The sequence below is a fragment of the Pituophis catenifer genome, unplaced genomic scaffold (genome assembly GCF_029215685.1).
Source record: "Pituophis catenifer annectens isolate HBS135680 unplaced genomic scaffold, rPitCat1.0.hap2 SCAF_1, whole genome shotgun sequence".
In the NCBI taxonomy this organism is placed as follows: domain Eukaryota; kingdom Metazoa; phylum Chordata; class Lepidosauria; order Squamata; family Colubridae; genus Pituophis; species Pituophis catenifer.
In genome coordinates this window covers 77408159-77434060 of record NW_027256881.1, presented here as the reverse complement: position 1 = coordinate 77434060, position 25902 = coordinate 77408159, and the positions used below count along the sequence as shown (strand labels likewise).

The 25902-nt window shown below is 39.9% G+C and overlaps 1 protein-coding gene across 3 annotated transcripts in view; it reads left to right on the top strand.

Moving 5' to 3' along the window:
* LOC139308777 (solute carrier family 22 member 2-like) overlaps positions 1 to 25363 on the top strand; it is a 45231-nt gene extending 19868 nt beyond the window's left edge. For 2 of the 3 annotated variants that reach the window (XM_070932616.1, XM_070932615.1), the window contains 6 exons: positions 2988 to 3102; positions 6941 to 7053; positions 16058 to 16272; positions 18747 to 18855; positions 20333 to 20445; positions 23506 to 25363. In XM_070932616.1, the coding sequence (XP_070788717.1) occupies positions 2988 to 3102; positions 6941 to 7053; positions 16058 to 16272; positions 18747 to 18855; positions 20333 to 20445; positions 23506 to 23630 (790 nt within the window). In that variant the 3' untranslated portion in view covers positions 23631 to 25363. Of the gene's footprint in view, positions 1 to 2987; positions 3103 to 6940; positions 7054 to 16057; positions 16273 to 16998; positions 17074 to 18746; positions 18856 to 20332; positions 20446 to 23505 lie in introns of those variants that run through there. The other variant, XM_070932617.1, reaches the window with a different exon arrangement.
* The last annotated feature ends 539 nt before the right edge of the window (positions 25364 to 25902 follow it).

Below are 25902 nucleotides of genomic sequence, written 5' to 3'. Positions count from 1 at the left end.
TTTTATTTCTATACCGCCCTTCTCCCGAAGGACTCAGGGCGGTCTACAGCCTATTAAAAACACAAAACAACATCAGTTAAAATAGTTTAAAATTATTAAATGAATTCGGCTAAATTTTAAAACCCCAGAAATTTAAAAGCCAATCTAAAATTGTTATGTTGATAGCCCAGTCTGGCGGAACAACAGGGTCTTGAGTGCACAATGAAATACCCGGAGGTCGGAGATCTTACGTATTTCCGGGGGCAGTTCATTCCACAGGGCTGGGGCTCCCACAGAGAAGGCCCTCCCCCTGGGTGTCGCCAGCTGACATAATTTGGCCAATGGCACCCTGAGGAGGCCCTCTCTGTGGGAGCGAACTGGCTGGTGGGAGGCTATTGGTGGCAGAAGTCGGTCTCGAAGGTACCCGGGTCCTATGCCATGGATTCTCCATGGATGGAGAATCTCTGGGTGATATTAGATTCCAACATCCAGCAGCTATGTCTACCATGGCAATTTTGAAGGATTGTGAAAGCTGTAATTTAACAACCCCACGAGGCCCATAATTATTTGCTTATTTCTAATAAATGAGTAAGCTTGATTCTCAGTAACTCATCTTCCTCTCTTCTGCATATAAGTGAATTATTTCTATTTAGTGGCTGTTTTTCACAAATTACTAAACCACTAAGCCAGTCTAGCCTAAATCATGGTTGCCACCAGAGATCCTAAGAACTAGAGTGATCAAGGATAGACTTAGAGATGAGTTTATTATAATAAAAACATTCTCCTTTTTGAGAGGCATGTGTGCTAAGATTGCCTTGAAGCAGGGCTTCTCAACCTTTTCTTTACCACAGACAACCTTTAAATCCTTAAATACTGGCTAGGTGGCTCAGTGGCTAAGACACTGAGCTTGTCAATCAGAAAGGTCAGCAGTTCGGCAGTTTGAATCCCTAGTATAGGTCTCCTGTGTGAGCAGGGGGTTGGTCTAGATGACCTCCAATGTCCCTCCCAACTTGGTTACTGTTACCTGTTACTTTTTGTGGTCATGGAACATGGCCACAGACCCCCAAGTCTTAACCAAGATTTAAATCATAATATTTCTTCAAGCCTTCGCGGACCCCCTATGATGACATTGTGGCCCATTGTGGTCTGTGTCCCCAGGGGTCCACAGACCACAGATTGAGAACCATGGCCTTAAAGGATGATTATCTGGTATCAACAGCCTCCCCTGAAAAGCTTATTTTTATTGCTGTAAGTGTAAGCCAATAGAGGCTGCAATAGGCATTGTCACAGGGGTGAAAATCTAAATTTTTTTGCTACGGTTCTGTGGGCGGGGCTTAATTAGTGGGCAGGCTTGGTAGGAAGGTGACTGGGAGGGCGTGGCTTATTGGTCAGGTGGGCGTGGCCAAGTCAATGTCACTTCTTTGCCCTTTTTTAACCTATAAAACACAACACAACACAATTGGCTCACCCACAATATAAAAGCAGCTGTGCTAGACCCAAAATGGCCCCTGCAACAAGCAGAAACCTCATACAGCCACAAAAAGCCCAAAAAAACAACTTTCACACTTTACACACACACAATACAACACAACACAACTGGCTCACCCACAATGTAAAAGCAGCTGTGCTAGACCAAAAATGGCCCCTGCAACAAGCAGGAACCTCACACAGCCACAAAAAGCCCAAAAAACCAACTTTCACACTTTACACACACAAAATTCCACATACAGCTTTGTGAGATTTTGTGTGATTGTGTAGTTAGAGTGAAACACTACAGAAACACACTAAATCTCAGAAAGCTGCACAAATATTATTTTATTTTATTTTATTTTTATTTTTATATAAAAGCAGCTACATTTAAAACTTCCTAAACTTTAAATGGCTAGGTCTAAAAAAAGAACAACTAAAAAAAACTCCAATTAACTATTTTTTTAAAGCTCCCAAAGGGGAAAAAAACTTACCCAATTGAACAGGTCTCCAACCTTGGCAACTTTAAGACTTGTAGACTTCAACTCCCAGAATTCCTCAGCCAGCTTTGCTTTGCTGGCTGAGGAATTCTGGGAGTTGAAGTCCACAACTCCCTGCCTGCTTGATTGCAGGCAGGGAGATTCAGTTGCGTGCTGATGCAATGGATTGCAGGGATTACAGCAAGGCGTTGCAACCAGCAGCTAAGGTAAGCAAGATGAGGGGGGGGGGAGGGGGAGGGATTTTTGCTACCGATTAACAGGCAGAGCCATTTAAAAGGAAAAAGGTTTTTTTCTTTTACATGGCTCTGGCAAGCCAAGCTGAGTTGCCTGATTAGCAGGCAACTCAGCTGGGATCGTCAGAGCTTGGCTGATCAGAGCCATTTAAAAGAAAAAAAAAGGCTCTGATGATCATGCGGCTCAGCTGGGCATGGGGGGCGGTGGCATGGATTTTTGCTACCAGTTCTCCGAACTGCCCGCCGCCATTGCTACCTACTCACCCGAGCTGGTCCGAACCGGGAACATTTCACCCCTGCATTGTCACCAATAAGGGGCCACTCCAGCTTCAAAGGTTGTGCTGCCTGTGACCTCAAACAAGTCACCTTTGAGCAAAGAAGTGAAGGAAACCAAGATTATGTAGTCATAGTCATCTATTTCTCAAGAAGTAAACAAAAACCCAGGCCCCTTATCATCCTACAAGAATAAAATAATGTTTGTGTTGCATCCAACAATTGATTTGTGAATAGCCAGGAACAATAGGTAATTTTCACTGCTTGCTTCTCCTACATCTCCATTTCCTTCTGAATTATGTTACTGCTCTTTAACCTGTCCCGATAAGCATAGCTATGGAAGTATTCCTTTTATGGAATAATGCTGTTTGTATCACATGACAGTTTACACCACAATAAACTGGTTATATCTTTAAAGTGCAACAAGCCTAAATGAATGCATGTAGAAGAAGGTAGAAGTCTGGTCCCACCCTATGAGCTTGTTTTTTGCCATGAGCATTTCTGGACCAGACCAATGATTCCAGTTCTTTTGTAGGTGCCTCCCTGAGTCACCGAGGTGGCTGATCACTCAAGGACAGCATGCCCGAGCTATGAAACTCGTGGATGAAATTGCTAAAAAAAATGGAAAAGTTGTACCTGCCTTTTTTGAGGTGAGTCTTAAACACTACCGTGTTTCCCCCAAAATAATACCCTGTCTTGTATTTTTTTGAACTCCAAAATAAGTGCTTGGCCTTATTTTCGGGGAGGTCTTATTATTATGGGGCACATGGAGCAAGTTGGGGCTCCTCTTGCTATCTTACCTGATTTCCAGCTTTGAGTTTAAATATTTTCGGGGAGGGCTTATTTTCGAGGGGAGGCTTATTTTAGTGCATACACTCAAAAGCCCAATTGGGCTTATTATCAGGGGATGTCTTATTCTGGGGGAAACAGGGTACATGTGCCTACTTATCATTGGTAGGCTATTGTCATAGGATGTTGTCGCAGTCCATTAATCTTCTGCTGATCGTCTTCCACCTCTGCCTCATTAGATGGATTTGAATCTTTCAGTGGTGGGTTTGAGCAGACAGATGGACAGTGGGTGGTGTCTCCTACACATTTGCACTACCCCATTCTCCATTCTTTTGCAGCTGCCCATACCTTCTAAAATGAAAAGGCCCCAGGACAAAACTTATCATATGATTTCTTGCCCTGGCTTTAATTGCGAGATAGAGAGCAGAATGCAGGCTGCCAGAAAGATGCATCTACCATGAATGATAGGACATTTCATAGGCATAGTGTATCTCTTCCTAACCATGATAAGCATAAATAATCCCATAATCATGATAATGTCAGTGAATCTGGAGGGTGGAGATGATAATTCTGTTGTAAGCTGCCCAGAGTCACTTGGGAGAATGAGTGGGTGGCATATAAATTTAATGCAATAAAATAAAAAATAAAATACTGTTTTAACTGCTGCAAAGAAGATTGGAAGTCACTTATTTAGATTTCTTTATCTTTCTTTTTTCTGTTACTCTTTTACATTTTGTTTCTTTTCCTACTTTTTCTTTGTTTCTGTAGTTTTTTTAAAAATATAAGTAAAATTTTCATATAATAAAAATTATTTGCCAACCCCCCCAAAACAACAACAACAACAACAACAACAACAACAACAACAACGGAGAACATCAGTGAACTGTTCCATTCTGCTCTGTTTGTTTCTATTCTTTAAAAGTATTCCACCAGAAATTTGAGATATATTAATTATACTATATGCCTGAGTATATAGTATAATTTTGGAAATGCTGAAATATGGAAATAGATACCATAAGATGCTTGTGCTACTTGTTTAACATGTATATGGTAACAACTGGGGGAATCATTATTTTTCCTTAATGTTAAGAGAAAGACACAGGAGTGAGTGCAAAAAACTACAGAGGAATTAGTTTATTAAGCATTTCTGGCAAGATGTTTAGCAGAACTTTGCTTGAAAGAGTATAAAAAGTGATAATAAACCCAGTTTGGAATTGCACTATGATTTCATGCCATCAGGGGACACTTCAGTCATCAGATGACACTTCGTGTCATCCCCATCGGGGGATGTCCAGATTAGATTTTTGCTCACTGAGAAGTGTATGAATGTGAGAAGGAAAGTTAATTGCATGATTGTTTATTTCTGAATAACATATAACTAAAAAAAAGGTTTAAATCGTAGTATATTTTTGTGAATATGAATTTCAACACTGAAGATATGATAAGAATGGCATATGATGGAAAAAAGCAATTAATCGAATGCTTAGTGAATGGTTCAATACTGAGCTTGCCATAAGGCAAGGTAATTTGATGTGTCCTTGATTATTTAATGTACTTTTAGATAATAGTATACAGCAGTGTTTCTTAAACATTTTCTCTTAGGACCTTTCCCCTTTTAAAAATTAGGTAGGTAGGACCCCCCAAAAAAACTTTGTTTGTATGGTTTATATTATCCATATTTATTAAAAACTAAAATTGACACATTGACACATTTGCTGCCACTACTGCCTTTCACAATGGTTTGATGGGATTTTAATATTGTATTACTTTTCATTAGGAAACATGTTAGGGATAGATCATCATGGAAAAAAAATCTATGTGATTGCTGGGAATTGAAAGTGTCTTAATGGTACTTAATCAATCAATTATTTTTCAACATAGTCTGGCGAGTAATATTGATTAGATTAGCTGAGAAGGATCCTTGAGCCACACTTTGAGAAACACTAGTATAAAGATGAACTGAATGTTTACAATTTATACATACTTGACAAAAAACTAGAGCAAGTAGATGAATGTACATATCTTGTTAAAAAGATTAACTGAAGATGGAAAATTCATGGAAATATTTTAAGACATGCAAATACTGGTAGAATGTCATGTTGCTAGTTCTGAGGAATGAATGTTGAATGATGCTAAAAAGTTGCATTCAAGAGCTTGTTTCTCTCCACTATATGATAGAGAAGTGGGAGTTTAGTATTTATTTACTTATTTACATTTCTAAAGCCCTCCAACTTCTTGACTTCTCTGAGCAGCATACAAAATTAAAAGTAAAGGTATAGAACCCTGATGGTGAACCTATGGCACGCGTGCCACAGGTGGCATGTGGAGCCATATCTGTGGGCATGCGAGCGTTGCCCTAGCTCAGCTCCAGCGTGCATGCGCGCGCCGGCCATCTGATTTTCGGGCCTTTTGGGCCTACCAGAAGTCGGGAAATGGGCCATTTCCAGCCTCCAGGGGGGTGGGGAAGGCCATTTTTGCCCTCTTCAGGCTCCTAGAAAGCCTGGGGAGCCTGGGGAGGGCGAAAAAATGGGCCTACGTGGCCCACCGTGCCATTACGTGCCAAGAGTGGGATGGGGGGTGGGGTCACATGCACATGCACAGTGGGTGGGATGCATTGAATTATGGGTGTGGGCACGCGCGAGACCTCCACTGCGCTCCCCCCCTTTTGGCACGCGACGGCAAAAAGATTAGCCATCACTGGTATAGAACAACATTAGACAACAGAAAAGGGAGATGGTCATCTGATGGAACAGACATAAAAGTATGCCAGCAAAAAGATAAAAGTAAGTTGACTATAGTGGCATCAGACATTTCCTATGGTTATCCAAAATGGAAATGGTTAATCTAACAAAGGTCTCAAAGCTCTGATTGATATTTATTAGATGCAAGGTGAGGTTACAACACATGAATTCTAGCCTGTACTCTACTTCCAAATAGGAAAATTATATTCAGGCAATATAAGCCGCAAAGTTCTGGGTTATTTTCTTGTGTTTTTGGAGAAAAAGGGCAGACGCTTTGTGTTTGCATCTACTGACAGTCTTACAAACAGACCATAAGACTTTTTATCAATGTGAATACAAAAACTCATGATGAGATATTTAAAAGATATGTAGAGCAAGAGAAAAAGCTGTAGGGTCAAGGATGTAAAAGTATGAATGAATGTAGATTGAGAAGGAAAGTGAGTGAAAAGTTTGAATGAATGTAGAGTTGGTCATAGAAAAAGAATGAAAGAGGGTTAAATTTGCAAAATAAATAAATAAATGAAGAGTCAGGTGCATCTGCAGAGGCTGTGATTAACATCAAAATGGTGGGTGTGAAAGCTCTACCCCTTTTACATGTGATGCATTTGATACATGCTAGAAAAGGACTTTGATTGCCTGGTCACCTGCAATTTTGATGTCATAGTTGATCAGTGCAGGATGCCCTGAGCAGAGCGAATGGATAGAGAAACAGAGGAAGTCCAAGAAAGATGTGGTTGACTGGAAAGACTGTATTCCTCAAAGGGAGAAGATGTTGGTCTTGGTGTTAATTAGCTTTAACTTTTTCTTTTAGATTAACTTTTTCTAATCTCGTGCCTTACATTTCTTACTCAATTTCTGTTTTCAGCGTAACATTTATCCTGAACAAAAACAATGCGATGGATATGTATGGATTTATGTTCCTTGTCTTTTTATTTATTTTGCAATTGTTACCTTATAGAATATTAATCTTGAAGAAGAACATGTAGAAGACACAAAGCTCAGCCCTTCACTGCTGGACCTTGTGAGGACACCACAGATCAGGAAATACACATTAATTTTGATGTATAACTGGTAAGAGGCCATTTATTTCATGCAATTCATTGAATCCTTGTTTACTTTAGCTATGCCAGCTATGTTGGCTCTATTGGTACACACATAACCCTAATATGTTACATTTACAATTTTTTGTGCAACTGAGGGTCAGGTAAACCCTTGGTTAGAGTTCATATTTTGCTTGAAGCTCAGACTCCTCTGCTCATTAGAAAATTGGGTCCATATTCTTATAACATTATTAGTGGTAAAAGAAAACCAGGCCACCAAAGAACACAGTGTCTAGACACCTGTTGTGGCCCGCCAGCGGCCAGTAGAGCTGACAGCAGACTCAGACAGTGAGGAGGTTGGAGAAGAACATGGGCCAGTCCTGGAGCCTGGGGAAGGCTCTGATGAGTGCTCTGCGTCAGAGGCAGAGATGGGGCCAGGGCCCTCCGACAGTTATCAGCTACCTTCAGAGTCAGAGATAAGTGGGGCTGAAGAACAGCTGGAGCCTGTTCCCGATGTGTGCATGTGCAGAGCTGTCAGGAGACAGTTAAGGAACAGAGGTCGACTCAGAAGTAAAAGCACGAGGGGACGCTGAATGGCCCCTCCCATAGGAAATAAATAGGAGCGAAAGGGGAGCAGTGTTTGCAGGAGACAATTAGTTCATTTAATTAGTGTGAAGATTTGTTAGTGACTCTCAGAGACTCCTTGACAAGTATTTTCTTGTACAGCATTGTGTTTGGAAGATATCGACCTGGCAGCTCTCCAAGCCTGATAAGGTCTATGGTTGTAAATTCACCCTTGAAAGACTGTTTGCCAGGACTTTGCTGGATATCAATGAGAGGAAATTACATTAGCTTAATAAAAAGGGGTTTTGTCAGGACAAGGAGTTTGCTTCATGTTTTTGTGAAGCCTAAGTCAGAACAACACCATCAAAACTGACACCAATTACAGCATAGACAAACTAAAAGAATCGGCAGATGTGGAGACACTGAATGGCCCATAGAATCACCAAGTGTTGAACATGATTGAATGGATAATATCATCATCATCTTTCTATAACATTAAACCTTGCTCCAGACAGTTCATTTTTCATACTGAGTGTTCCGAATACATTGAAATTGTATTGCCCTGAAAACATTACAATTTGAGATTGGTATCATCATCCTTTTTTTGGGGGGGGTTGTTCCTTTGAGACAGTTTTGACTCCTAGTGACTGTCTGGACAAGACCCTGCAGTTTTCTTGGCAAAATTGCAGAAGTGGTTTGCCTTTGCCTCTCTCCTAGGGATGAGAGAGAAAGATTGACCCCAAACCATCTCTGACTTCATACTTAAGGTGGAACTAGAGTTCATAATCTCCACGCTTCCAGCCTGATGCCTTAACCAACATCTTAATTGCACCAAACTTTGTTCCTGTCCCTGCTGGCTGTAATGCTATATAGCAGGGGTGTCAAACTCGTGGTGGTGGTGTCACATGACGTATCGAGACTTTTTTCCCCTTCACTAAACCGGGCAGAGGCGGGGCCAGCACATGATGCAACCGGCCTGCGGGCCACGAGTTTGACACCCCCGCTATATAGGAATGACCTTGGGAGACAGGAGGCCGCAACCAGGGCAATGGTTGGATAAGTGACAGCTTAGCCACAGCAAGAATGTTGTTGTTGTTAGTTGTGAAATCATGTCAGACCCATAGCGACCCCATGGACAACGTTCCTCCAGGCCTTCCTGTCCTCTACCATCCTCTGGAGTCCATTTAAGCTCACACCTACTGCTTCAGTGACTCCATCCAGCCACCTCGTTCTCTGTCGTCCCATTCTTCTTTTGCCCTCAATCTTTCCCAGCATTAGGCTCTTCTCCAGTGAGTCCTTCCTTCTCATTAGGTGGCCAAAGTATTTCAGTTTCATCTTCAGGATCTGGCCTTCTAAAGAGCAGTCAGGGTTTGTCAGATGTAAATGCCTTGTTCTCTAATGTGTAAATAATGTATATATGGAACATCAGGGGTTAACTTATTCTTTGGACTTTAATGTATTCATAATTTACCACTCCCATTCCTGGCTCCACCCCTTGTATATATAAGGAGCCACCCTCACCTTTTTGCTTTGCTTCTATCTTGAATATTCAGCGAATATAGAATGCCTACTATGATTAAAGAGAAATATATTTAAACCTCTAACTCCTATTATCTTTATTGAGTCTGATCCTAAAAATATTGCAACAAGCTGGTAGCAGAGGATGGTTAATTGACTCAATAAGTAATTAAAAATGCCCAAGAAAGATAGGCCCAACACCAGGGCCTACAGCAAAGAAATAGAAACTGATCAAGAGATGATCAACGAATCCACTAACGCGATTTCGAGAGAATCCGAAGAATACACCACTGAAGAAGAAGAACTGATGAGTGAAAATAATGACCAGGAAGAAATCAAAATAGAAAATAACGAACTCAGGTCAGAGATATTAAAGATATTAAAAAGCCAGAAAAATGATGAAAGCCTCATCGCGGACCTCCAGGAGATGCTGAGGAACAGCGGAGCAGCGAGAGAGAAAAACGTCATTAAAGAAAAACCCAAAGATCAAAAAACTGTGAGTGAAATGACTACTGAGAAAATCGTTGTAAAAAAGAAAAGATATGATCCCGCGCGAAATTTTGAATGGCAGCCATCTTGGTTTCAACGAACTTCAAAAGAGAGTGAAGCAGAGCCAATCAAAACGCTCAGTTCAAAATTTCTGGCGCGAAAAACGCTATCAGACGAAGAAAGCGAAAAAGAAGTCTCAAACTCTTCAGATGAACCAAAATCAGAAAATGAAGACGATTTAACAAAATCTCAAGTAAAGTCAGCAATGAAAACGCTTTTTGCTGCTTTTGGGCCAAGATTGAAAATTTCCAAGACATCAACGAAGAAGCAAGAAATCAAACCAACAACTCAAGACCTGCACGCTCCCATTCTGACTTCGAAAGCGACGACACCCGAGCCCAGAGAGCCATGCCGATTCCGTCCTACACCGCAGACAGGATCGAGTGCCAACGCACACAAAAGAAAGAAAAGAACCGTCGCCACCATCAGAACCCCAAAAACCGAGCCAGAGACCGACTCATCTGAAGAGGAGCGGATCGAGAGAGCTGAAATGCAGAGAACCTTCCACGACGACGCCAAGGAAAAAATGAGCAACGCGCATGTGCAAAACTACGCAGACGGCCCCGAAAGACTTGAACTGGCCAGAGAACCGCGCAGACTCGTTGCAAGCATCCCAATGCCGTTCTGTAATTTCCTGCACTTGAGAGACCACGGACTGCCTCAGGTTGTAAGTAATGGACAAAATAATGTGGGGAACTTACCCAGTGACTTCCCAAAACTTAGAGTTGATGGCATTAATTTACAAGAGTGGTATCAACAGCTTCAGGTTGTTTTTATGAAAGAAAATTTACTATTCTTTATAACTAGTCCTCCAAGAAGACCTTGGACTTTAAATATAGATTGTTTACATCATAGAGCATTTTTCATAATAATATCTAGCATGTCTCCTGCAATGTATCATAGCATCAAACCAAACCTAACTGTATCAGAAATAATTCAATGCATGTTTAATCTATTTCACAGCGATAGCGTAGCTACAACTACAAGAATGTCTAAGGATTTCTTTTCTTCTAGAGTGAAACCAGGGGTTTCTATAAGTGAGCATTTGATAAATCTAAACAAAATAAGAGCTGAGCTGCAATTAAGGGGGGAAGTGATCTCAGATCAAACAATGAAAAGTGTTATTATCAATTCACTTGACCCATCATGGGATAGCTTTATGTCACACTTAGATACCATTAATTTGGGATATTTATCCATAGAAAGTCTATCTAACAAATTGATAGCAGAAGACAATTCAAGAAAAAATCGTTCCAGTAACCAAACAGAACACAAACCTTTTAGGAAAGTAGTCTTTCAAGATAAATATAATGAGGCCTTTAGATGCCACAATTGTGGATCCAGGGAACACAGTAGAAGAGACTGCCCCAAAGTCTCAAGAGAGAGACATAGGCCAGAATATAGGAGCAAATATAATTACAGACAGTCCTCCACAGATAGACACAAATATAGAAGTCCACCAAATTACAGAGAAAGTAGAGGGGGTAGAGAAAATTCAAAAGAGAGAAAATCTGGGTCACTAAATGGACTAAATAAACAAGACAGCACCAGAACACAACAAGATGAGAACAATAATTGGCTTATTGATTCTGGTGCAACAAACCACACCACTAACAACAAAAGTATATTATCTTCATTTAAAGAAGATAAGTTTGTGATAAAGGTAGCTAATCAAGAAAAAGTTCAAGTATTAGGCAGAGGAAATGTGACCTTGCCTGGTTTAGGGAAAATAGAGGGGGTATTATTAATTCCAGAAATACCTCACAACATACTGAGTGCTATAAAACTAAGCAGAGAATCTGACATCAATATAGTTTTCTCAAAGGGGAAAGCAACTATAGAGAAGAACAAAACAAATGTAGGCACTGTGATGATAAAAGGAGGTCTACCCTATCTGATAACTAAAGAAAGATGGTTACATAACATTGATTCAAATATGGAAGGTTGTAGTGAAGCAGATGATGAAAATGTCAGTAACAGTGACAATGATGAATGTAAAATAACTCATGATCACAAAAATACACACAATGAGAAGAAACCAAAAATAGGTAAACCATGATGAGTGTGCTCACATCTTACATAGGAAGTTAGGACATGCAAGCTTTCCTGTAGTACAAAAAATGACTGAACACGCAGAAGGTGTCAAAATAAAAAATTGTGAAAATTATTTGGAATGCTCAGTATGTAAATCCACCAAACTAAAAACCAGTCCCAGACCAAAAAAATCTAACAGATCAACTAACAATATTTTTGATTTAGTACATATGGACTTAGTTGGTCCATTAACTCCATCAATTACCTATAGAAAACGTTACTTTCTAACAATAGTGGATGATTACAGTCGCTATGGTTTTGTTTACACATTAAAGCACAAGGATGAAACATTTCAGAAATTTAAGGAATTCTACAAACGCATAGAAACACAACATAATATCAGAATAAAACAAATTATGACAGATAGGGGATGTGAATTCATGTCTAAAGAATTCTCCCAATGGTTAAAGGATAGAGGAATGCTACATTTCACGTCCAATCCATTTTCTGCATTTCAAAATGGAATTGCAGAGAGAAAGAATTCCACACTACAAACCATGATTAGATGCACATTAGAGGATGCTGGTTTAGGCAAACAATTTTGGTCAGAAGCCTTACATTATTCAAATTACACTCAAAATAGAACCTGGTCCAGTATTGTGAATAAGACACCATATGAGGTGATGTACAATAGGAAACCTAAATTAGCACACATGCACATATTTGGAGTCACTGCAGACGTACACATACCTAAACAGTTGAGGAGAAAGGGAGAAAACGTATCCAGAAGATTAAGATTCATGGGATACGAAACTGGAACCAAAGGGTACAGATTCATTGATAATAATAACAAATTTATAGTATCCAGAACAGCTGTGTTCCATGAGCAGGCCAATTGGTCTAAATTGCACCTTAATGAAATATTCCCAAATAAATGCAAAGATACGATATCTTGCGAGGAAGAAACAACAGAAAATCAAAATACTAACAAAAATAAGAACAAAACCAAAACTTGGACAAATAGTCAGCATAAAATAAAGACAGACACATTAACAAAAAAGGAAGCTAGATTTTTGCATGACAACCATAGCAAGCCTGGAAGAACTATTAGAAACAATAGAAACCAAATACCAAATAAATACAGAGATTACATAATGCATATGGATGGAGAACAAATAACACCTAATACATATGAGGAAGTATTGAAACTTCCCCGTGAAGAAAGAGAAAAATGGGAACTAGCTATGGAAAAAGAGATGGAAAGTTTGCAAGGATTAAATGTATTCACACCTGCGATCGCACCTAAGGATAAAACAATTATAGGTACCAGGTGGATTTATAAAATTAAGAACTTAGAAGGAGGCAATACCTTATACAAGGCTAGACTAGTTGCACAAGGTTATGCACAGAAATATCCAGAAGACTATACTGACACATATTCACCCACAGTGAGAACAGAGAGTGTCAAAACAGCTCTTGTAATAGCATCTGCACTCAATCTGGACGTATTTCAATATGACATACAGACTGCGTATTTACACGCAAAATTAGATAAGGAAATATATGTAAGAGCACCACACAGCCAATACACTAATAAGAACGAAATTTGGTTATTAAATAAGAGTCTGTACGGATTAAAGCAATCTGGCAAAAGATGGTACGATTGCTTGGTAAAGGTACTTAAGACCATGGATTTCAACGCCACCACTGCTGATAACTGTTTCTTTGTAAAAAAGAGTAATGATCATATTGAATTTGTATTAATTTATGTGGATGATATTTTATATATTGGAAAACATAAAGAGAGCAGGGAAATCTTTGTAAATAAGTTAAACGAACATTTCTCCTTAAAATCTCTAGGTAAAGTGAATAAATACCTTGGTGTACAAATTAACAAAACTAGAAGGGGATTCAAACTTACTCAGAAAGATAAAATCATTGAACTTCTAAACAAGTGTAACTTAAATAATGCCAAAACCTGTGACACCCCTATGCAAACTGATTTTCTTAGAAACACTGATGAATCTTCCCCTGAGTTTAAAGACAACACATTTTACAGATCAGTTATAGGTTCACTCCTTTATATATCTAATTGGACCAGGCCAGATATTGCATTACCTCTCAATTTATTGTCAAGATATGTTAGCAAACCAACCATGTATCATTGGGAAGCTGTCAAAAGAATTTTAAGATATCTGAAAAGTACATTAGATTTTTGTTTAGTATTAGAACCTAATAATGACAAAGAACCAAAAATTACTTGTTATGCTGATGCAGATTGGGCTGGTGATACAACATGCAGAAAGAGTACCTCTGGTTATGTTTTTCTATTGAATGATTGTCCAGTTTACTGGTATACTGGTAAACAAGAACTGGTAGCCACTTCTACCACAGAAGCGGAATATGTTTGTTTGTCCAAAGCTGCAAATAACCTTGTATGGTTCAACGATTTGATCACAGATGTTTGGAAAAAACCTACTTTACCATTTATTATGCATGAAGACAATAAAGCGGCCATTGAAATATCCAGATCCGATGCAATTGGACAAAGGTCCAGGCATATTGATATAAAATTTAAGCACGTGAGACAACTATCTCAAGATGGATTCATCAAAGCAATACACTGTGACACTTCTGAACAATTAGCTGACATATTAACGAAGCCTTTGCCTTCTAAACAACACAAATATTTAACTTCTAAATTATATGTATTATATTGTCCTGAATCTGAATGTAATTGGTGTTGTATAACAAACCGGCATTTAGAGGGGGATTTGTCAGATGTAAATGCCTTGTTCTCTAATGTGTAAATAATGTATATATGGAACATCAGGGGTTAACTTATTCTTTGGACTTTAATGTATTCATAATTTACCACTCCCATTCCTGGCTCCACCCCTTGTATATATAAGGAGCCACCCTCACCTTTTTGCTTTGCTTCTATCTTGAATATTCAGCGAATATAGAATGCCTACTATGATTAAAGAGAAATATATTTAAACCTCTAACTCCTATTATCTTTATTGAGTCTGATCCTAAAAATATTGCAACAGGGTTGATTTCCTCTAGGACTGACCGGTTTGATCACCTTGCAGTCCAAGGGACTCGCAGGAGTCTTCTCCAGCACCACAGTTCAAAGGCCTCAATTCTTTGGCGCTCAGCCTTTCTTATGGTCCAACTTTGTGGCAAATATCTCAGAAGGGATCCTCTGTAGTTTCTTTGGCTCTAAAGAGGACAGGGGGAGAAATGTAATTTCAGACTTGCAAGATTCTGTTACTGAAATCTTATAAAGGAGAATTAGCTCTTGTAGCCATGCTTCCTATCTAATCTACTTCACAAAGCTAATGTTAGGCTATTCTGCCTCTTACTGTTGTCAACTTCATTGCACTGAGCAAAGCAAAATTTACATTCACATTCAGGTAGATGCAAGTACAGCTCTCTCTGTAATTCTTTGCTTTCAGATCTACCTGCTGAGTGCATGGAGACTGAGGAGAGGGGAAATAGGATGTAAGAATTTGGATCACTGAAGACAACCCAATTCTCTGCTCAGTTTCCAATTCTCATGCAGTATGTTCAGAGATAGCACATGAAGTGTTGGCTTAGGACTGGGGAAACCCAATGCCAGCCCATATTAGATGGGCTTTAAATTGACAACTTCAGCATAAATGGTAGACTATCTGAGAAGATATTGTAGGCTTTTCTATAATTCATTCATTCATTCATTCATTCATTCATTCATTCATTCATTCATTCATTCATTCATATTTTGGAGTGGGGCAGCTCCATAAACAAGTAAAGGAAGCAAGTTAAGGGAGAGATGGGAGTAGTCCATTCCCCATTCATATAAATTGTGGATGTCTTGGGGTTGTGGGGTTGCAATATCTAATAGAAACAACTTCCTGTTTTCCAACATGCTCCTGTTACCTAATTACTTTTTTTAATCCATTCACGCAGCTACTCATCAGTTAATGGCAGGAAATTCCAGAAGGAGAAAAGAATCATGGAGTCCTTGGTGCTCTCTGAGCTTGGTTGTTTGGTTACAGATTAATTACCCAACTAGGTAACATCACCAGGGCACCAAGGACTCCACAGTTCAACTCTGAGCTACATATATTCTCTTCTAATAGAAGAAATATGGATGCATATCTAAGGAACATACATGCCCACATGGAGAACTAAACTCTTTTAAACAGTCAAAATTCCAGAAGACAAAAAAGCTTCTACTAACAAAACTTGATCATGCATCAGCTTGCTTATATTAGTAATACAATGTGGGATTGACATGTCAAATCTGGAGCAATGATTCTTTCAAGATTTATTGAAATCTTGAAAGAAGCCCGAATTAACTCTTGTCCCTCCTCTTTTCCTAGGTTCACAAGTGCCATTATGTACCAAGGACTTATTATGCACATAGGAGTTGCTGGTGGAAATGTTTACCTGGATTTTTTCTATGCCACCCTTGTTGAATTTCCAGCTGCTTTCATCCTCATCGTCACCATAGAGCGTGTGGGCCGTCGTTATCCCTGGGCAGCTTCTAATCTGGTGGCTGGAATTGCTTGCCTTATTACAGCTTTCAGCCCAGATGGTAAGTACATAATGTCTGTCCATCTTTTTTAATTGCCCTGACCAAGGGCAGCCTGGAGGAAAATGCTGCAAGAATCTACTTTAGCAAAATGATGGTCAGAAGCAGCCTTTCTGCAGGGACATCAAGAGGAACAGCCCAAGATGTGGAGGGTCACTTGATAAGAGAAAAAAAAACTATGTACAATATGGATAAAAATGATAGTGATCGTAGTCATGATGATGATGATAATCGTGATGATGAATAAAGAGGTTTGGGGGATTCAGATTTTCTGAGCTCTGATAGAAACGGACTGAACCACTTCACCAAAGGTAATATAGTGGTCAGAATGAAGCTATTTGGTGGCTTTCACACTTACTTTCAGTGCAAAAGAATATCAAATAGCTTTTTGAAATGTATTTTGAACAGACCTACTACGCATATCGTTAAATAATTAACAAGGGCATAAATAAATGGATTTTGTAAGTAGTTGAATTCAAAGATGGATAGTGACATGTGCAAAAGGACATGATTAGAAACAGGCCATTTACTCCTTCTCTATTATATTGATTGCTTTGTGCTATTAATATGTCCTAAGAGTGCCTTTTCTAATTCCTGCCTAAATCCCTTTCCACCCCATTTGCTGTAATTGTCCCAACAGGGGAGGACTCTAAGGGACATCATCTCTCCAAAACTCAAGAGACTTCTAGTTATGAACAGACAACAGACTTTTGTTTCCCTTGTTTACAGAACCAAAAGTTGAGAACAGCCCTTTCTCACTAATTGCACAAAACTAGTGGAAGGAAGAAAGGAAAATGAAGAGGGAAGGAAAAAGAGGAAGGAAGGAAGGAAGGAAGGAAGGAAGGAAGGAAGGAAGGAAGGAAGGAAGGAAGGAGATTATAATGAGAGTAAGGGAGGGTCTAAGGGAGGAGGGGGTCAAGCTATTTTCCAAAGCACCTGAAGACCAGACAAGGAATAATGGATGGAAACCGATCAAGGAGAGATTCAACCTGGAAATAAGGAGAAATTTTCTGACAGTGAGAGCAATCAACCCGTGGAACAGAAGTTGCCTTTGGAAGTTGTGGGAGCTTCATCACTGGAGGCTTTCAGGAAGAGATTGGACTGCCCTCTGTCAGAAATGGTGTAGGGTCTTCTGCTTGGGCAGGGGGTTGGACTAAATGACCTACAAGGTCCCATCCAACTCTGTTAATGTTAATGTTAAAAAAAAGTCCTGCCTTAGCACTTGGCCACGAAACGTGCCCCCAACACGAGTGATATTGAGCTAGCCACATCTACCCTACCCTGTCCACACCTATCCTGACCATGCCCTCCTCCTCACCCCATCAAGGTCAAACACAACCATGATGCGACCCTCATTGAATCGAATTTGACACCCCTGCTTTAGGGGGACTTATCTTTATCACTAGTTCTCTGGGAAATTGCACAGGTAGTCCTTATTTAGTGATTGCTTTGGACAGTGAGTGACCATCTGCAGTTATGATGGTGATGAAAAAAGCAACTTTGCTACCAATGTCCTATGACATATGTTTTTTCTCCATCCCACCTCCAGAGTAGAGAGATTGCCTAAACAAGCTATCTCTTCCTGAGCTGCTTTTTTCTGCAGTGCAGTGCATCCCTAAAAAATACTCAGGCAAATTAACAAGCTCAATGGTGACCTTAATTGATTAGAATTCTTCTATGGCTTGTGTTGTTGCCTGACACTGATAAGACTCTAATCACTTGCATGCTAAAGTCTTTTGTTTGCCTCCTAAGCTCTGCTTTCAACTGTAGGCCCTATTCCTTTAGATCAGGGGTCGGCAACCTTAAACACTCAAAGAACCACAAAGTTCCTAACCGGAAGCCCCCAATTCTGGAGCTGACCAGAAGCCCAGTTCCCCCACCATAGAGACTCCTCCTAGTGTGGCGTCCTTTTTCCTCTACCTGCCCTAACCGAAAGCCCTATCAATTGTGGAGCTGACCAGCAACAGGGAGCTGCAGCAGAGGGATGAAAGAGCCACACGCGGCTCCAGAGCCGCAGGTTGCTGACCCCTGCTTTAGATGTATATTCACCATTGCTTACTTGCATACTCTCTTGTAATCCTTCCTCTGCAATGAATGTAAATACAAACATTAATTCTCTTCTTGCTAATTATCCCAGTGCCAGGTGAGCATTTCAAAGGGTGGGAGAATTGGGTAAAAGGACTTTAAAAGATTTATCCAGCCTCCTTGTGAATTGAGTTCCAGGAACCTACCCCACCATTTAGCTTCACCTGGCTATTTAGAGCTGGATCTTTCTGATGCAGTAAAACAAAGGAAAGCTGAAGTAAAATTTTGAGCACACTTGTGGTCATGTGGTTTTTTACTTAGCGACCATTTCCCAGTTGTCCCAATTCCCATTGTGGTTGCAAGATGGGGACTACCTATTATATCATCAGTATTAATCATCTTCCTCCAATAAATTATTTTGGGTAAACTATGTACATATGCTTTCTTTTCAGATATGCATTGGTTAAAGATTCTTGCAGGTTCCTTTGGCAGGTTGGGAATTACTATGGCTTTCGAAATGGTCTGCTTTGTCAATGCTGAATTGTACCCAACATTTCTTAGGTAGGTGCTGCTTCAAAGAATGGTTTAATGTAGAAATTCTGTATCTTTGATTACTCAACTATCACCAATTTTGAGGCACTATCCCTCTGAATTAACATCATAAATAGAATTAGCATGTCAAGCCAAAGTGGGGAAACGGAGATGAGGCAGGACAAGACCAATGGCATCTCTTTTTCCATGGGTAAAAGCTAACTGGGGAATCTTTGGTCAATACTGGGGATGAGATGGTGGCCTTCACCACATCTAAGGGAGAACCTTGGTCTCACCAAGAGGGAAATAAACAAGGAGGTGGCTAGAAATAGGGGCAGTTTTGAACTGGAATGCCATAGAAGAGAATATAACAATCACTCCATTCAATGGCTTGGGGAGGGGTGTCAAACTCACATCGTCACATCATCGTCACGTGACGTATCATGACATTTCCCCCCTTCACTAAACGGGTGGATGTGGCCAGTGCATGACGCATCTGGCCCACAAGCCCTGAGTTAGACACTTCTGGCTTGGAGAACCTGAAGCACATCAGCTGACTGTGCTGCCTTCTTCATAAATCTATTTCCTCCCTGCTTTGTATCTACATTTGTAAATAAGCCTAGGATATGAGGTCTGCAGTTGTCCTGGATATTCTTAGTAAAAACAAAAAAAATCAGCATAAACCGCAAACTAGAGAGGTCTGCCACTTTTGCTTTCCTTCATAACTGATTTTTAGTGATATTTCTTTCCATTCTGTTCAAAAAGACATTAATTTCTTATAAAAACATAAATCAAAAGGGGTTTTAACTTTTATGCACTAGATAGACTTAATCAGTGGCAGTTGTTTCCAGCATGGAAGTGATTACATAGAAATAGCTTATCATGTAGCTGTGAAAGGCTTTATTTCAGGACTATAAACAGGAATTGAACTTCAGGCCTTTAAGAGTTAAGCAACTAACATATGAAATAAACAAATTTGTTAGTTTTCCTTTCTCCCACTTTCAATTCCTTTAAATTTGAACCTCTTTACTTTTCTGTAAAGAAGAGGAAAAAAAGGAAAATATTGGTAAAGTTTTGATTTTTAAAAACAATGTCTCATGCACCTACCTCTACGGAGAATCAGATGATCTTAAAATCAGATCTCCCCCAGACATTTTGCAGGACAAATGAATTCAGTGGGGAAGAATTTGTATTTGTTCAACTTGTCATTTCTCTTTAATCCATCTATGCCTTCTTCTGATCCCTTTATGAAGAGTAATCTGAAGGGCTCAGTGTCATTTCAGACAAATGACTGGGTTGCAACCACCCATCAAACTCATAGGTTTAGCTGGAGGTCAGAGCTATTCTAGGGAATGAAAATGATAATAAGGTTTGGCTCTTGGATTTCTAATAAGACAATTTCTCATTTATTCATTTATTTTATATGTATGTATGTATGTATGTATGTATGTATGTATGTATGTATGTATGTATATCATTGAATCTGATCTTTCTGTCTGTCTTTCAGAAACCTTGGCTTGATGGTATGTTCTTCCCTGTGCGATTTTGGTGGAATCATTTCCCCATTTATAGTCTACAGATTGGCAGAGTTCTGGCATGAACTACCTCTTGTAGTCTTCTGTAAGTAATATTCTATCTGTGGCAGCTACAGCTCATTAATGCTCAATCATACACTTTTGTATTCATTCAGGGATTCAGTCCAACTGAATCTAACTGGGCTTAGGTCAGTGGTGGGATTCAACTGGTTCGCACCACTTCGGCTTAACCAGTTGTTAAATTGCTGGCTGGCCCCTCCCCGCCTCTTCCAGAAGTCCCCATGAGCCCCGGTTTGTCTCCCAGGTAAGTGCAGGGAGGCCTACTAGGCCGAAAATGGAGCACAAGGAGGGGCAGTGCGCCCCCCCTTCCACAGCCCATTTTTGCTCCCAAGGGGGTGCAGGAGTTCTGCCTGTCACACCCCTGGCAATGGCCACGCTCACCCAGCCGGTCTTTAGGGCAGAGAACCAGTTGTTAAATTATTTGAATCCCACCACTGGCTTAGGTCTATGTAGATCTGTATCATACAATAAATTAGCAAAATATGCAGGTAAGATGCACTGCTTGTGATTACAGATTGGAATGCCAATGTTGGAAACACAAAAGAGGAAACTATAGTATGATTACATGGTTTAGGAAACCAACATGAAGCAGAAGACCGTTTTATCTATTTCTGTCACTCCAAAAAAACAGCTAACATGGTCTTCAAATAATCAGAATGGTTTTATGCATGGACATTATCAGATGAAATATATAGAAATCAAATAAAAGAAAATAGATGAGTTCATATATGGCATCAAGATTTGGCCAGGTGCTGAGTGTGGAACAGATCACAAACTGCTCCTGTGCAAATTTCAAGTTAAGCTAAAGAAGAGAAAAGCAGTCAGTTTCTATGATATGATCTTGAACATATACCAACCATTTTCAAGGAGAACATCAGGAGTCATTTTGAAGTCCTGAACTCATTGATAGAAAACCAAAAGAATTGTGGAATGAACTTAAAGAAGTAATTAAGAGACTGCCAAAAATGAGGAAAGAGAAGAAAGTAAACTCAATAAAAGAAGGTATGGAAATTGCCAAGAAGAGAAGAGAAACCAAAGCCAAGTAAGAGAAAAATCTCAGAAAGGAACGTCTAATGAGATTCTCAGTCATCCTGGTCATGGTTGTCCCAAAGGTGCTTTTTTTCAAGAGGCAACTGGACTTTCTGGTTTTTCTTTGAAGATGTTTTCTGAGCTGAAGAAGCTTCTTGGATGAAAAGTGAAACATATTCAAAGAAAACCCAGAAAGTCCAGATGCCTCTTGAAAACAAAGCACCTTTGGGACTCCAAAAGGAACGTAATAAAGTTATATCAGAGAGCTGTTAATTAACATCCCAGGTACAGATGCCAACATTCATGGTAACTTAGAAGATATTATCTACTTACAAGAACCTCAAGTACCAGAATGTGACATTAGATCAGCACTCTGATCATTATCAATTCAGGATGAAATGGAAGAAGAATGGAAACAGACATAAAAAAAAAAGATATTTGAACTAGTTCCAACCTTGAATTGAATGAATTACTCCAAAGGACATGTTGCAGGGTGTCAAACTGGATTTCTTCGCGGGCCGGATCAGCATTGGAGTTCTCTGCGGGGTGGTTTGGGGGTGGGGGAGATATGGGTTGGATGCCTCCTGTAGCACCCTGCTGGCCAAAATGGGGCACGGGAGACATGTGCAGACCCCCCCCCCACATACACACACCCTGTTTTTGGCCTGGACGGCCTCCTGCAGCACTCTGCCAGCCAAAATGGGGCGTGTTTTGGCCAGCAGTGTGCTGCAGGAGGTGTCCATCCTGTCTCCCCCCCACGCACCTTGTTTTCCGCCTGGATGGCCTCCTGCAGCATTTTGCCAGCCAAAACGTGCCCCATTTTGGCCAGCAGAGTGCTACAAGAGGCTGTCTAGGCTGAAAATGGGGCATGGTGGGGGGACTGCGCGTGGACCCCCCGTGCCCCGTTTTGGCTGCAAGATGCACCACCGGCTGCTCCTTTGCTATTTCCAGGCCAGATTCCCCATGGGCCAGATTTAAGTACCCCGCGGGCCTTGAGTTTGACACCTCTGACATATTGTAATTTAAGCAATTCAAAGGTGATCAAACAAAGATGGAAGGAGTATACGAAGCACTGTACAGTATAGAGATCAATATCCAAGATGCCTTAAAAGATATTCCCTATTTACAAGAATCTTTAGTCCTAGAAGACGAATTTAAGAGATCAGCATTCTGGTCATTACCAATTCAGAAAGCTATAGGAAGTGATGGAATCCACACTGAAATATGGCTAGCAACAGAAGTTGAAATCAGTAAAAGTTCTAACCAATCTATGCCAGCAAATCTGGAGAACAACATTTTGGCCAACAGACTGGAAGGAATCAATCTACATTCCACTACCAAAAAAGACTTAATAGAGTGTGCAAACAATAATGCGATATCCTTAATTTCATATGCTAGTGAAATAATGCTTAGGATCATTCAACATAAATAAGAGCTGTATATGAAAAAAGAAATGCCAGATGTTCAAGCTAGGTCACCAGACTTTCAAAGGGACTCATGGCATGACAAAGTTAAGAATCCCAATTTTTAAGACAGGTAATCCTCGACTTAAGACCACAATTGAGCCCAGAATTTATGTTGCTAATTGAGAAATTTGTTAAGTGAGTTTTGTCCCATTTTTACGACTTTTCTTGCCACCTTTGTTAAGTGAATCACTGCAGTTGTTAAATTAGTAACATGGTTGTTAAGTGAATCTGGCTTCCCCATTGACTTTGCCTGTTAGAAGGTCGCAAAAGGGGATCACATGAGTCCGGGATACTGCAACCGTCATAAATGTGAGTCAGTTGTCAAGCATTGAAATGTAAATCACGTGGCCATGGGCTTGCTGCAATGGTTGTAAGTGTGAAAAACGGTCACAAGTCACTTTTTCAGTGCCATTGTAACTTTGAACAATTACTAAATGAACTGTTGTAAGTTGAGGACTAGCTGTACAGATAATTTTGATGCAGCAGAAATAAAACATCCAAAATAAAATGATTGTGTGTCCATCTTGACAATATGTTATAATTTGGTTTCTCATGTTTGTTTTTTTTTTTTTGTTATGTTTTATTTGCAGCTGTCATAGGGTTAATAGCTGCTGGATCAGTGCTGCTTTTGCCTGAGACCAAAGGAAGCACCTTGCCGGAGACCATTGATGACATAGAAAACTTCCACAAACTTGCATTAAACAATAAATCTTGAAGCAAATTCAAGTTTAATTATTTTTGAAATGTGTGTGCTCAGCTTATGGTCCATAAAAAGTTCAGATCTAATCACTAACTAATAAAAATATTACACTATACAGTCTTTCATTTGGACAGGTATTTTATGCACACACAAAGCGCTCATTTCTTCCACTGATGAACATTGTCAATATAGCAAATGCAAACGCAGCATGTAAACAGTAAACATAAGCAGAGGGCAGTGAAAATAATACTTTTTACCTGATATTTAAACATTGTGTTATGACTGGAGGTTTTAGATTTGTTAAAACACTATTCCTTCTTTTTATTTTAACTTTTGCTACTTTATTAGTTTTCTATGCATATATGTATGCTGTAAATCTTTGGGGGATTCTTTGTAGTGCCCAGATCCAAGATAAACATCCTTTTGCAGGTAAAAGAGATCAATATATAAATAAATGGAAATTTCTATATTATCCTGTTGGTTACAGCAGAGTTGAAAAATAGGCAAAGAAAGGGGGTAAAATTGGTGCAAAGCGGCAAGAGTTTGCCAGGACAAGTAAGGAAATTAATATGGGTGTTTTGTTTCTGGTTGTACAGGCCTAGAACTGAAAGGAGTCAGATGTGGAGGAATGATCACCCTTGGAGATGCTAAGATAAACAGAGATAGCAATAAAAGGCTTCTTATTGGATAGCTTTGAATCAGGAAGTCAACATGGGAGATGTCTAGAAGGAAATGAAGATTTGTCCCAAAAAATGGAGAGAAAGAAACAAAATCCAGAAGGATTAGGGGGTGGGAAACAAAAAAAGCTTGAATGCACATACAAAACTATCCTTGATTCACAAACATGGGTGAATCAAGGACAGAAAAAGAAAGAAGCAGAATATTAGTTAAGGAAAAAAAAGAGAAATGTAACATAAACAGCTAAAGGGAATATGAGCCAAGTCTTAAGGCAGGGAAAAAGACCATCCAGGAAATAAGAATTAAAGGAGAGAGGAAGCAAGAGGTTTCCACTCATGCAACCAACAAGGGTAGAGAGGTGGCGAAGGTGCAAAGATTCACAAGTACAGTATCAACTTGGGCAATGCAGATAGACAGAGGCAGCTGACCATTTCACTGTTGGGGGAAACTGCACAGCAGATCAATCAGCTGTGGGAGGATAGAAGCTTGGAGGACCAAGAGGAAGAGCAGATAGGATTCAGATGGGCCAGGCAGGAAGAAATTTAAGAAAAACAGAGTTGGAAGGGACCCTGGAGGTCTTCTAGTCCAACTCCCTGGTCAAGCAGGAGATCCTATACGATTCCAGACAAATGGTTGTCCAAACTCTTCTTAAAAATTCCCAGTGATGGAGCACTCGCAACTTCTGAAGGCAAGCTGTTCCACTGATTAATTTGGGGGGAGGGGGGGTTAAGCAGCCCACAAGAGAGGGGAAGAACTGTCCCATGAGATTTTTGCAGAGATAACTCTTTGGGCCTTTTACGAGGTAGGAAGGAGAGTTAGATCGTTTAAATATGCACTGTGCCTTGGATGAGCTGCATGTTGAAGGCAATTGCTCAGTATATGTACTGTATGGATGTAGGAACTGCTGACTCTGAACAAGCTCCTGTGTGGGACATATGGAAAATCACCCCATTGAGCTCAGTACCTTATTTTTATTTAAAATTAGTCCTGTGCCTATTTGATACTGTCTGTAAATCTGTATGTTTATTGCTTTTCTATTGCTAATAGTAAAGTTTTTCTTGTCTATTCAAGAGGTTGGATATTTTTTTTTCCTTATTGGATAGCCCAGGGGGAAGGTGGGAATTCTCCCCTTAGAATCTCCTTATGGATAGAAGATTCAGCAGCAGGCTTGATTACGGGAACTGCACTACCGTTAGTAGGATCTCTGCTGTGAGGTTGGGGAATCAACTCCTTGGATTCAGGATCCGCAATTATGTTAAAACGGGGAACCAGTTCTACTTCATAAGCTCAGGGTTTTAATAATCTTTTATTTATCCCTTCAATGCAATGCATATTCACTTCCCCCCTTTCACAGAATCATTCATTTCCTTTCTGGTGATCCAGCAAATTTTCTGGATTTCAAATGGTTAATGAGGTAACCAAGATATTTCTGCCTTTTTAAAAAGAAAACATTCATCCTCTGTCCCTATAATTGCCTACTTCCAAGTGTAAAATAGGAAACCCTGAGAAAAATGCTAGTTTCAGGGGTACTTGGGAAAGAGGTAAAAACATCCCTGTTCACTATAACCTGCTCTCTGCACAACATAAACATGCTTATGTTTATAGATCT